The sequence below is a fragment of the Lepus europaeus genome, chromosome 17, assembly GCF_033115175.1.
Source record: "Lepus europaeus isolate LE1 chromosome 17, mLepTim1.pri, whole genome shotgun sequence".
Lineage (NCBI taxonomy): Eukaryota > Metazoa > Chordata > Mammalia > Lagomorpha > Leporidae > Lepus > Lepus europaeus.
Window position 1 is genome coordinate 49989846 of NC_084843.1, and position 12379 is coordinate 50002224.

Below are 12379 nucleotides of genomic sequence, written 5' to 3' on the forward strand. Positions count from 1 at the left end.
TCACTTCACAAAATAACAACTCTGTTAAAAATCAAGAAATTGTATGATTCAGTAGTGTGCTTTTTTTAATTTCCCCTTCAAAAACCCTGAAGTACTAAACAATACACATTGCAGTTTTTATTACAATGTCCTGCTGGCTTTTAGAATAAATTGATGATTTTATCAAATAAAAAACTCACTCAGCATCTTAAAACACAATTTTTTATTTACTGAAATTCGATTTGAAATTTACATGTAAAGTGAAGGTAGTCAGCTCCCTAAGAAGTTATAACAACATACATAATAGACATTAAGTCAACGAAGATTACAAACAAGATTTTCAGAAGTCTTCCCACAATTTCATCTTCCAGATTCTTAGGGGTAGAAGTAGAAATCAATATCCAGTTTTTACCAGTCATATCCAGAATGATCTTGTTCCTTAGGGGGAAAAAAGAGAAAAGAACTCTTGAATGAACACATAATCCTGATTCTTTCAATTCAATCTGGTATTTGCACTATAAAAAAAAGTGGCAAAAGTAAGTCTTCCAGAGAATTCTCGGAACCAACTTGTAACCAATCGAAGAACAAAAATATTTTTCTATTGCCCATTTTATGAAATAATCAAGGCATTTTATATATCAAAATTGCCTTGCTTCCTAAAAGAAACAGCTGAAGGCACTTGTATAATGAGAATCCTGTTTTCATGTTATCAGTAATTAATTTATCTACAGGATACCCGTAGTAATTAGCAGTCATTTTTATTAGCATTGGTGAAATTTCCATTGCTCTACCTATACAGTTGGTGATACCAAGAAATGAGAATCTGAAGACATGGGAAGATGAAGGTGGTGACAAAATTCTTTTAAAAATAAACAACAAAAGGTATTTTACATGTCCTTGAACTTCCCTCAAGATCCTCTCTCTCATGTTTTGGCCACTTAATGAAGCATCAGCTGTTGAATTTCTCCGACATTTCTGTGTCACACAGAGTAGCAGGAATTTTTCAAGGTATTAAGTGGTCTCTGTTTGCCACACTGGCAGAATCTTTTACTTAGTGTTTGTCAGGTGGGGTGTTCAGAGCCATTTCTAAGATCTTTCATGAGGAATGCAAAGGCAAGTGAGTAATTTTCAAAGCTTCACACTGAAGTTTCTTACATATACAAAAAGTCAACTTAAAATGAATATCAATACCTTAGAAAAGTAGCAGGATTTGAGTCTTCAAATATTTTGACTGCTATTTTCACTCAAATATCAAAAGGTCATGTTGAACTTTAAGAATGAAAAACAGAAAGGGAAAGAGATGGGTATTACAGCTGCTTTCTTCTCCCACTTTGAGCAATCTTGACTGATTTACAGAATAATCTGCTCCATTTCTGTAGCAGGATTGGCTTGCCTAAACTACAGGGCAATCATTAGCAAAGTAAACATCTAGGATTTTCCCTATCTCCAACCATTCCTTTGCCTGTGTTTCAGGAACAGGGACAACAAGTATGGACAGGGTTGCAAAGTGACTTCGTGTCCTTCCTATACCCTCAGATTCCAGTGTGGGTTCTGCACGCTGAGCTCATTGGATTGTCTTCAAGTCTCTCCAAACAGCCAGAGGAAGCAAGGAGGGAGTAGAGATTTCTCACCTGAATTAGTCCCTGGTAGTGGTAGGTGACGTGGTTCCTTGGTTTTCTCTCGGTTTGCTCTTGCTAGAAAAAAGTGTATTCAGCACAGGTGGTCTCTTAGCAACCTTGGTCCCTGTGTCGAAGCACATTAAAAGGTTTTATTGGACAGTGAAGCAGTATAGGAAGAAGAGAGGTAGGGAGCCTGAATGGAGAAATTCTACAAGATAGGACAGAGGTGTCAATGCATAGACTACAGCAAATATGACATTTAAATTCAACTTATCACAAAATTGAATAGCTAAGAACTAAATGTTTGGCAGAAATATTAAGCTGGATTCTAAGATTTTTTTGGCAGACTACACATTCATGAAGCTTCTTGAAGAAACAACTTCCTAAAAATTATTTTATACAAACATTGCAATATCTTCACAGCAAAACCACTACCACGAACAACCACCACCACACAAAAACCCTTTTCTATGCAAGAGACCTTAACTCATGAGCTTATGTGGCTTTAAAAAGAAGAAAAAGATTTATTTGAGAGGCAGAATTACAGACAGAAAGAAAGTGCACGAGAGAGATTGTCCATCCACTGCTTCACTCCCCAAATGGCCAGCAATGGCCAGGGCTGAGTCAATCCGAAGCCAGGAGCCAAGAGCTTCCTCCAGGTCTCCCAGGTGGATATAGGTACCATAGCACTTGAGCCATCTTCTGCTGCTTTCCCAGGTACGTTAACAAGGAGCTGGATGGGAACTGGAGTGGCTGAGACTTGAACCAGCCACCACATGGGATGCCAGCATTGCAAGCAGCAGCTTTACTGGTATGCCACAATATCAGCTCTGTATGCCTGTATTATAAGTTTTAAGGTTGTGCATTGCTTTTACAAATAAGATGCAATAAAAATAAAAAAAGACCAGGCTAAAAATTATGGCTGCTCTACCCTTTAGCCATGGGATTATCTTTCAGGTAATCTATGCTAATGACATTATTTATTTGAGAGGCAGAGAGACAGAGACTGACAACAGACAGGGAGAGGCCCAGCCACTGATTCCTTCCCCAAATGCCTTCAATATCTGGGGCTGGACCATGTCAAGCCCAAAACCAGCAACTCAATCCAGGTCTCCCATGTTGGTGGTAGAGCACCAACTGGTTGAGCCATCTCCTCCTATCTCTGAGGGTATGCATTACCAGGAAGATGAACTGAAAGCAGTGCCAGGAGTTGAACATAGGCACTCCATTGTGGGATACAGGCATCCCAATGGGGGCTTAACAGCTAGGTCAAACACTTACAGCTAATGTCATACTTTCTGTAGGCAGACTTAATGCTCACTGCTTAATGCATTCTACTTGTCCTGTCCCTATCACCACCTGCTTTTTCTCTTTTTCACAATTGAAGCACATGTGGAATGTCCCTTGTCTGGCATGCTTGGGACCAGAAGTACTTCAGATTTCCAATTCTGTAATAATTGCTTATTAGTTGCTTATACATAATGAAATATCTTGGAGATGGGGCCCAAAGTCTAATCATTACGTTTATTTAATTTTCATATATACTTTATACACATAACCTGAAAATAATTTTTTAAAGACTTACTTTATTTGAAAGGCAGGTTGACAGAAAGAGACAGAAGAGAGAGAAAGAGATTTTCCATCTACTGGTTCACTTCTCAGTAGAACTGGGCCAGGTCAAAGCCAGGAGCCTGGAACCCTATCCAGGTCTCTCACATGGATGGCAGGGGCCCAAGCACTTGGACCATGGTCTGTTACTTTCCCAGAAGCATCAGCAGGAAGCTGGATTGGAAGTAGAGTAGCTGGGACATGAACCAATGCTCATATGGCTTAACCTACTACACCACGATGCCAGCCCCTGAAAATAATTTTATGTAGCATTTTTTGTGTGCCTCTGTTTTGACTGTGATCTGTCAAAGGAGGTCCACTTGTGGCATCACGTCATTACCCAGAGTTCCAGATTTTGGGAGCAGGCATTTTGTGCAGTTATTAAGATACCACTTGGGATTTCCTGCATCCCACATTGGGGAGTCTGGGTTCAAGTCTCAGCTCTGTTCCTGATTCTATCTTACTGCAAATGTGCACCTGGAGAGCCAGTAGGTGATGGGTCAAGTACTTGGGTTCCTGCCACCTACATGGGAGACCTGAAGTCCCAGTTTCCTAACTTCAGCCTGGTCTAGTCCCAGCTGTTGCAGGCATGTGAGGAGTGAACTAGTGGATAGGAGCCCTGTCTCTGCCTCTTTCTCTCCATGTCTCTCTTTCTCCCAGTGTTTTCCTCTCCCCCCCTTTCAAATATATGGAAATTTTAAAAATTTAAAAAGTTTTGAATTTTGGAACACTTCATATTTGGAGTATTTTAGATTTTGGAGTATTTTAGATTTTGGATTTTTGGATAAGGAATGTTCAACCTATAAGTACACATACAGAACACCAGAGGAATCATATTAAATAATGTTACAAGTGAATAAATCATGAACTCAATGAGACTTTTACAACTTACACATATAACCACTAATCAGATCCAAAGTATTGTTTTTATTATGAAAAAAAAAATAGAATCCACAACAGGAGGCTGGTTAAATAAGCCATGGTTCAGTCCCCAATGGAATACCATCTATTTATCAGAATGATGGTTATTACAACTCATAGAAATTCTACTTGGGAAATGAAGTAATAATATGAACTCAAACTCAAAAGAGTTTGTGGAAAAAATGGATTTAAAAGATATGTATTTTGGTCCATAAATTTTTTGAAATTTATGCATAGTTTTTCATAATACACATGTCCACAGAATTTTTGAGGATCCCTTATATTTAAATATGAGTGTACCTCATACAGTGGCCATCCTTAGGGGGATATACCTCCATACTGGTATATCCCCCTAAAGAAATGAATGGCTATCTGCACCAAGACTCATATCTAAACGTTATTTGTAATATCCTCAATGGGGAAACAACCCAAATACCCATTCGTACACACACAAATTGTGATGTAGTCATATAAAAGAATATGACATAGTAATGGAAACTAAACTACTGATACATACAAAAACAGAGATGAATCTTACAAACATAATAGTGAAATTTTAAATCAAAACACAAAAGAAAATGCACAGTGTAAGTACATTTTAACTGCTTCTAGGAATGTTTCATCCCATATCTGAGTGCCTACATTTGAATCAGGGCTCTGCTCCTGCTAATATAGACCCTGGGCATCAGGAGGTGATGGCTTGAATAACTGGGTTCCTGCCACCCAAATGGGAGACTCACACTGAGTTACAGGCTCCCGGCTTTGGTCTGGGTCAGCCTCTACCACGGCAGGCATTTGGAGAATGAATCAGAGGATGGGAGCTCTATGTTTGTGTACCTGTGTGTCTTTCTCTGACTTTTGTCTTACTGCCGCTCAAATAAATAAATAATATATTTTGAAAAGCACATTTATATAAAGTAGAAAAACAGAGCTAAAGTGTATGGCTCAGAGGTAGTAACGGTGACACTGATACATTTATAAAGAAAAGCTAGGGGTTGGCTAATGGGAGTCAGGAGAGTAGTGACTTCGCTGAGGACAGGGGAAGGCACAGGAAGGAAATCTACTGATGCTGTGTTTCTTGTCCTTGGTGGTGATCCTATTGGTCACCACGTGCAAGGATTTGCTCAGCTGTACAAAGACATGTATGTGCTGTTCTTCATGTTCATTAGGTTTCATAACTGAACTATTAGAAGAAAGAGAAAAAGAGCAGAGAGGAAAGTAGACAAATCTCACTGGTGGTCACAGTGGGCAAGATTGGGTAGAAGGCCTATGGGTCATTTTTTCCCCTTTCTTTTTCTATTTCTTACATTGTTTCATTTACAAGAATATTGTCTCGAGCTTCAGAGAACTAAAGAAAGCCCTGTTACTGCTGCTCTTTCTCTCTCTCTGTATATCTGAAAGCAATTTATTGGCTTTGTCACACCAACCTTTAACATAAATGTGATCAAAAGTAAATTTATCAATGGAACATTTTAATGGAAATATGTAACTGACATGACAAATCAGTCTGAATCTCTTTTGCTGAAGGCCGTGTTCCTATCTCATCAAAACACTCAAGAAAAACAGGAACCTGGGTGCCTCCTGCTAGCTGCCCTCCTTTGAGGTTAGTTTGGTTTCTGGACCTCAAATGTTGCAAGGACACAAATCTGTATCATCACAAGTTCATTAGAAGACTCAGATTTTACCATGGATTAAAACTATGTCAATCACAGTCTATGATTTGCATTAATTCTTACTCAGCCAAAAGCTTGGTAATTAGGTCTTTGTTTTGGGGTGGGAGTGGTTTAAAGTACATTCTTTCAAATCTTAATGAAGAATGGGATGGGAGAAGGAGTGGGAGATGGGATGGTTTGTGGGTGGGAGGGAAGTTATGGGGGAAAAAAACACTATAATCCAAAAGTTGTACTTTCGAAATTTATATTTATTACATAAAAGTTTTTAAAATATAAGGTACATTCTTTCAGAAGGAAAAACTATTTAACAACAGTTATTTTCAGGAAGAAATAATTCCTAGTGTTTTTTTAATCTAATAAAACAGGTACCACAAGTGTACATAAATTTCAAACAAGTTAGAAAACTATGCTAGAACTTATCTCAAGACCTTGGTCATATCTTGAATAATATTATAAAATCATAGCTAAAATGATGTAACCTTCAAGTTCTGGTACAGACATCTAGGTCATTTTGAGCCAGGAATATTTTATGTTGAAACTTCAGATGACTGCAAATAAATTTTCATCCCATTTGATTGCCCCTACCTTTCTTTCCCAGAAACCACTGGGAGTCAATTTATCATTTTGTAGTATATTATGGTGGAAGTAGAATGGATACCCTCTTATTTAGTTTTTAGAACTTTTTTTTAGGGCCGGCGCTGTGGTGTAGTGGGTTAAGCCACCACCTGCAGTACCGGCATTCCATATGGGCGCTGGTTGGAGTCCTGGCTGCTCCACTTCCAATCCAGCTCTCTACTATGGCCTGGGAAAGCAGTAGAAGATGGCCTAAGTCCTTGGGCCCCTGCATCCACATGGGAGACCTGGAAGAAGTTCTTGACTCCTGGCTTCGGATTGGTGCAGCTCCAGCCATTGCTGCCAACTGGGGAGTAAACCAGCAGATGGAAGACCTCTCTCTCTCTCTCTCTCTCTCTCTCTCTCTCTGTGCCTCTCCTTCTCTCTGTGTAACTCTTTCAAATAAATAAATCTCTTTTTAAAAATATTTTATTTATTTATTTGATAGGTAGAACTACAGTGAGAGGGAGAGACAGAAAGGTCTTTCTTCCATTGGTTCACTCCCCAGATGGCCACAACAGCCAGAGCTGCGCCGATCCGAAGCCAGGAGTCAGGTGCTTCTTCCTGGTCTCCCATGTGGGTGCAGGGGTCCAAGGACTTGGACCCGACCCTAAAACTCTTTTTTATGTAAAAACAAGATGATAAATGCAAGATGGTAAATGCAAGTCAGTGGCTGAGTGAAAAGCAGAGAATACAGTCAAGCCCAGCTCCTGGAAACCAAGGGTTGTTGCTACTCCCCATTTGTCTAACTCACTTTGTGAGACACCTGTCTGCCCAACCAATAAGCAATGAATGGGTCAATTTGAATTAAGCTGTTTAGACCTAAATCTTGATGGAGTCAAAGGAGAAAATAAAGTTTTTTTAAAAGATTTATTTATTTGTTGGGGCCGGCTCCAAGACGCAGTAGGTTAATCCTCCGCCTGCGGCACTGGCATCCCGTATGGGCGCCGGTTCTAGTCCTGGCTGCTCCTCTTCCAATCCAACTCTCTGCTATGGCCTGGGAAAGCAGAAGATGGCCCAAGTGCTTGGGCCCCTGCATCCATGTGGGAGACCTGGAAGAAGTGCCTGGCTCCTGGCTTCAGATTGGCACAGCTCCGGCCACTGTGGCCATTTGGGGAGTGAACCAGCAGATGGAAGACCTCTTTATCTGTCTCCTCTCCCTCTCACTGTTACTCTACCTCTCAAATTAATAAATAAAATCTTAAAAAATAAAATAAAAAAGAGTTTCTCATACCATTCCTGACTCCTGGGACTATAAGAAGAATTCATTTTCTAAATGGGTTAGTCCTCTGACATAAATAAAACAAAGCAAAAATACAAGCAACAAAACCCCTGTATTATATAAAATCCAGTCTAGGACTTCACCCTTTTACCCCTCGCTTAATTTCTCACAGCTCCTACCACTTCCCCTTATTAGGTGAGAATTTTTAGTCAAGACAAAGAACAGAATGTGCTTTGCAGTCTCTTTTACAATCAAAAGAAAAACATTTTTCATTGGATTCAAGTTTATAGTCTTAAACACATGAGTCACATTTCAAAAATATTTTCTTTTTTGACAAGAATTTTCTAATCCTACTCCTGTTTCCATCAATATCTAACAGTTAAGATAATATTCACAGAAGTTCCCTCGAGACACATGCTGAGAAGTGAGACATTGAAATCGGTCCACTTTTGCATAATAGGTTTCCTGAGCAAACTATAATAATAAGAACTTATTTCAGGCCTACTACGTGCTGGGCTCTAATTATGCACTGTTGGGAGATGGAGGCACCGAGGGGCCCCAGACTACTTGGTGTTCTGTGCTAGAGTCCAGATAATGGCCTGCAGCCTGGGACTTCAGCCTGCAGATACAACCCCTTTTCAACTATCCAATTCATTATTGTTTTCAAAAAAAGGTTACTTTAAAAAAGATTGACATCACAATGGAAACTGACTATCCCAGAACAGAAACATCCACGTAATTACTGATGGTCGCTCTCGGGCCTCGCTCCTTTCCCTGCCTGTGAACTGCTTGTTGAACGATGGGATGGGTATGTTCACGGTTATACCACTCTGGGCCTGAAAACCCTGAATGTGCCAAAATGTCTTTGCAACCACGAACCGCTAATGTATTCACATCAAAACAATCTGCCCTCTGTAAATAGGACAGTCCCTGGACCACAGCCTCGAGCTTGGTGTCTACCAGGCAGGTTAACCGGGTTAACTGAAAGCACGGGTTTAGTTGTCTCCTTGCATTACCTATTATGATCTTTTTTTTTTTTTTTTGACAGGCAGAGTGGACAGAGAGAGACAGAGAGAAAGGTCTTCCTTTGCTGTTGGTTCACCCTCCAGTAGTCGCCGCGGCTGGTACGCTGCGGCTGGCGCACCACGCTGATCCGAAGGCAGGAGCCAGGTGCTTCTCCTGGTCTCCCATGGGGTGCAGGGCCCAAGCACTTGGGCCATCCTCCACTGCACTCCCGAGCCACAGCAGAGAGCTGGCCTGGAAGAGGGGCAACCGGGACAGAATCCGGCGCCCCAACCGGGACTAGAACCTGGTGTGCTGGTGCCGCTAGGCAGAGGATTAACCTATTGAGCCATGGCACCGGCCTATTATGATCTATTTGATCCTTGTTCATTTTTACTTGGTTTCTAACCTCTGGTCACCTTGTGGTTGACAAGTTTCTCCCCTTGACCTCCTTTCAACACAGTGGTTGAAAGATGGGTCTGAAATCAGATTGACGGGACTCGCATCCTAGGTCTGTCAGTTGGTATGAGACTTTAGCCAAGTTACATTCCCTCGATGCCTCAGTAGCACGTCTCCAAAGTGGAGACAACAGTGACTACGAAAGGTCGAGTGAGAACTGAGTCAAAACTTGTGCCTAGAAAGTACACACTTAATGAAGGATGACAATTGGTGCTAACTGCAATGTAGCACGTTGCCTGTTAGACTGTACCCTCCGGAATGGTCATGCTTTTCAGGTTCTCTTTCAGCAACAAAACCTGGCAAACTCCTCCTCAAGCCCGAGACTCGGTGTCCCTCCCCTGTGACCCATCCTGAGCTCCTCACGCAGCGCTTACTTCCTTCTTGTCTGCAATATGTGAGTACTGCCAGTCGCTGCACTGGCCTATGGCTGTTTACACGACCCCATGGACCAGGGCTGTCTTTGTAGAAGGTGGGGATGGCTTTATCCACCCTGGATCCCAGTGCCTCACAGCCTCTGACACTCATTAGTTCTCTATAAATACTGACTCAATTCTGATAGACTTACCCTTCAAGTAGAAGCTTTCTTGCAAGACTGAAATTCAAGTTGTTCAAATGATAGTCATAAGATACATATAAAATTATATACATATATACAATCTACTTTCCACAGAAAATAATTTTTAAAATCAAACCCCAAAGTTAAGTGTTTTCATTTTGTTTCCATATAGTAAAGGCCTCCCTTTTCCCAGAAAGTTTCTGTTCAATAAAATTATCTTTTAGAAACTTGAGAAATCACATGAAAATTATGTCTCATTGACAGTTTTGCTTTTTGCTTGTAATTAGGAAACCAATTCAAATAATTGGAAATCAACAAAAATCTGGCACAGGACCATTAGTGTTTTAGGATAGGAATGTCCGACTGGGATGGCCACTGTGTTAACACATAATAGACATTTGCGCTCACTAAACTCAAATCTGAGTCATTCAGGAGCTAACTGAACACTTGAACACATTCAACAGTAAATGGATTTTGAATCTTCTGTAGCTTTCTAAAATTTGAGTTCAAGTTGCATTTTCTGAGCGAATTTAGGTCCCACTACATTATTCCCAAAGCTGAATCATGTGAGGAAGGGAATTTGACACAAATCCGAGAAATTAAGTTACTAATGACGTAAGTGTTGTACAAAAGGAAGCTTGTATGAGCATAAATACATGGCACATGATATTACATGGAAACAGTCATAAGCTTGAGCATTGCACCTTGTGGCCTGGTGAAGACAACTGCAAAGCGGCTTTACTTGTTCTAGATAAGAGAAGCAGTTTGAAGTAGTAAAGACACGTTGGCACTAGAAAGGACATTTGGGCTCTTGACAAACGAGGCCCAGAGAAGTACAGAGACTATTCTGAGGATGCCCAGTTCCTTTTTCTCCAGAGCTAGTACCAGCACTGCTGCAGTAGCTTTTGACATCTACGATCAGTTGGATTTTGTGTTTCACCAACTCCCTTGGTTCAGGCCAATGAAGACCCGAGAGTGCGGAATAAAGAAAATGACAAGTGCGAACTGGAAAACTGGGCACGTCAGGGTCAAATGACAAAGAACTTGACAAAGTGGACTTCAACTAAAAACAAAAACCCGTGTTTAGTCACAGATGGTTGGTCAGCAAGGTGGAGAGAGGAGACAGGCTAGGATTTGCAGCCAGATGGAACTGGTTTGACATCCCGGCAAGGCACTTAACCTTGGATCCTACCTCATCTGGTGAGCAGAGATAATAACTTCAGTCTTGCAGAGGTTTGAAAGGACTGCGTTACTAACTAAAGTTAAGTGCCCACTACACACGCTGATTTTAATCTCTTCCAAGCTTTTGAAGCGGAATATTAATACCACTGTTTCCTTAGCTGGAGAGACTAAAGCCCAGAGAGGTTTATTAAGTTGTTCAAAGTCACACATTTAGCAAGAAGTGAGCACGGTGATGTGTTTGGCTCTCAAGCCTATAGCCTCAGCCACTCAATATTGCAGGACAGGTAGATGTCTGGTGCAGTGGATAAGATGCCACTTGGGATGCCTGCATCCCTACATGGAAGTGCTAGGGTCTCAGTCCCAGTGGTGCTCCTAATTCCAGCTGTCTGCTGACGTGTACCCGGAGAGGCAGCGGTGGCTCAAGTAGATTCCTGCCACTCAAGTGGGAGACCCAGACTGTGGTCCAGCTTTGATCTGGCCCAACCCCACCTACTACAGATGGAGATATCTCTCTACCTCAAATTTAAATAAAAGAACAAATTAATATTTAAAGGAAAAGTAGGCCACGAGCCCAGCATGCTGCCTGCCACGCCCTAAAGAGCGGCTAATTAGATGAAGCAGGAGAAGCAGAGAGACTGTCACTTCCCTGTAACCCAACTATGGTGACGAGAGATGGAGTGGCTCACAAGGATGAGAGGCAGCACGCAGTCCTTAGGAGACGGAAGGCCTTGGAAAGCTGAGGTGGACATGCAGACACACGGGCCACAGGGCACTGCTGGCCAGGCAGCACTCATGAGGGTCCACGGGATCACCACAGGCTCTGGGGCAGGGGGCGGGGGTCAGACCTGTCAGGAGGCACTTGTGTTTCCCTTCTCATTACCTGTACCTCTCAAGCACTCTTTCCATGTCAACATACGTCCAGTGTAGACTTTCCCAAGCCGTCTATGGCAATGCCTCGTATGTTTTAAGTCAGTCTCCTGGCCCTATAATGAACTATTTCTCTACACATGAACAAAAGTGTCCTCTTTTGGGCTACCTGGACTTCCGGAGGCTGCCACATTCCTGCTCCAAATAGATCATGCATTGCTCCTGAGAAGACATGGGTGACTTCAGTATGGACACAGAATGTTAAGAAATATTCTGGAACCAACACAGTCAAAATGTTACCAGCCTTCTCCCTGCCAAGTTTCCCAGCCCTCTCCATGACCCACAGCTGCAGGGCACGCTTACAAGGCCAGCTGAAACACTCAGAATTCTGGCTGCGGACCAGCGGTGCATGGCTTCCTTGGGAGCCCCATCTGACACTTGGCCTTCAAGGGCCATGCGGAAACAGGAAGAGGACCGAGGGGCTTGTTAAGTTAGTGTTTCTTTCTCTGCAGAACTCAGACACTCAAGTGTCACCCCGACTGTGGGGCTGGGAAACGGAGGGCATGGGGAATTTCTGGGCTTGTCTGGGTTCTCAGAAGCATTTGGCTAAACTCTTGAAACTGCCTACTTGGCCTACAACACACACTCCTCCATAGAAATTCTGGTGGCAATTTTTCAT

General features: G+C 42.0%; 2 protein-coding genes across 2 annotated transcripts in view; both read right to left on the reverse strand.

Annotated features, from left to right (window-relative positions):
• Positions 1-240: 240 nt before the first annotated feature.
• Positions 241-1244, reverse strand: MRLN (myoregulin). Its single transcript, XM_062213874.1, has 2 exons — positions 1171-1244; positions 241-417 (listed from the first exon to the last, which is right to left on the reverse strand). Exon 2 carries the CDS (start codon positions 396-398, stop codon positions 258-260), a length of 141 nt encoding a protein of 46 aa, XP_062069858.1. The 5' UTR covers positions 399-417; positions 1171-1244; the 3' UTR covers positions 241-257.
• Positions 1245-1635: 391 nt separating this feature from the next.
• CCDC6 (coiled-coil domain containing 6) overlaps positions 1636-12379 on the reverse strand; it is a 140104-nt gene continuing 129360 nt past the window's right edge. The window contains exon 10 of the mRNA XM_062213873.1: positions 1636-1722. Within this exon, the coding sequence (XP_062069857.1) occupies positions 1690-1722 (33 nt within the window). The 3' untranslated portion in view covers positions 1636-1689. The remainder of the gene's footprint in view (positions 1723-12379) is intronic.

What these genes read in the sequence shown, in the direction of transcription:
- MRLN (XM_062213874.1), bottom strand. Translation starts at nt 398, where the DNA reads ATGACTGGTAAAAACTGGATATTGATTTCTACTTCTACCCCTAAGAAT.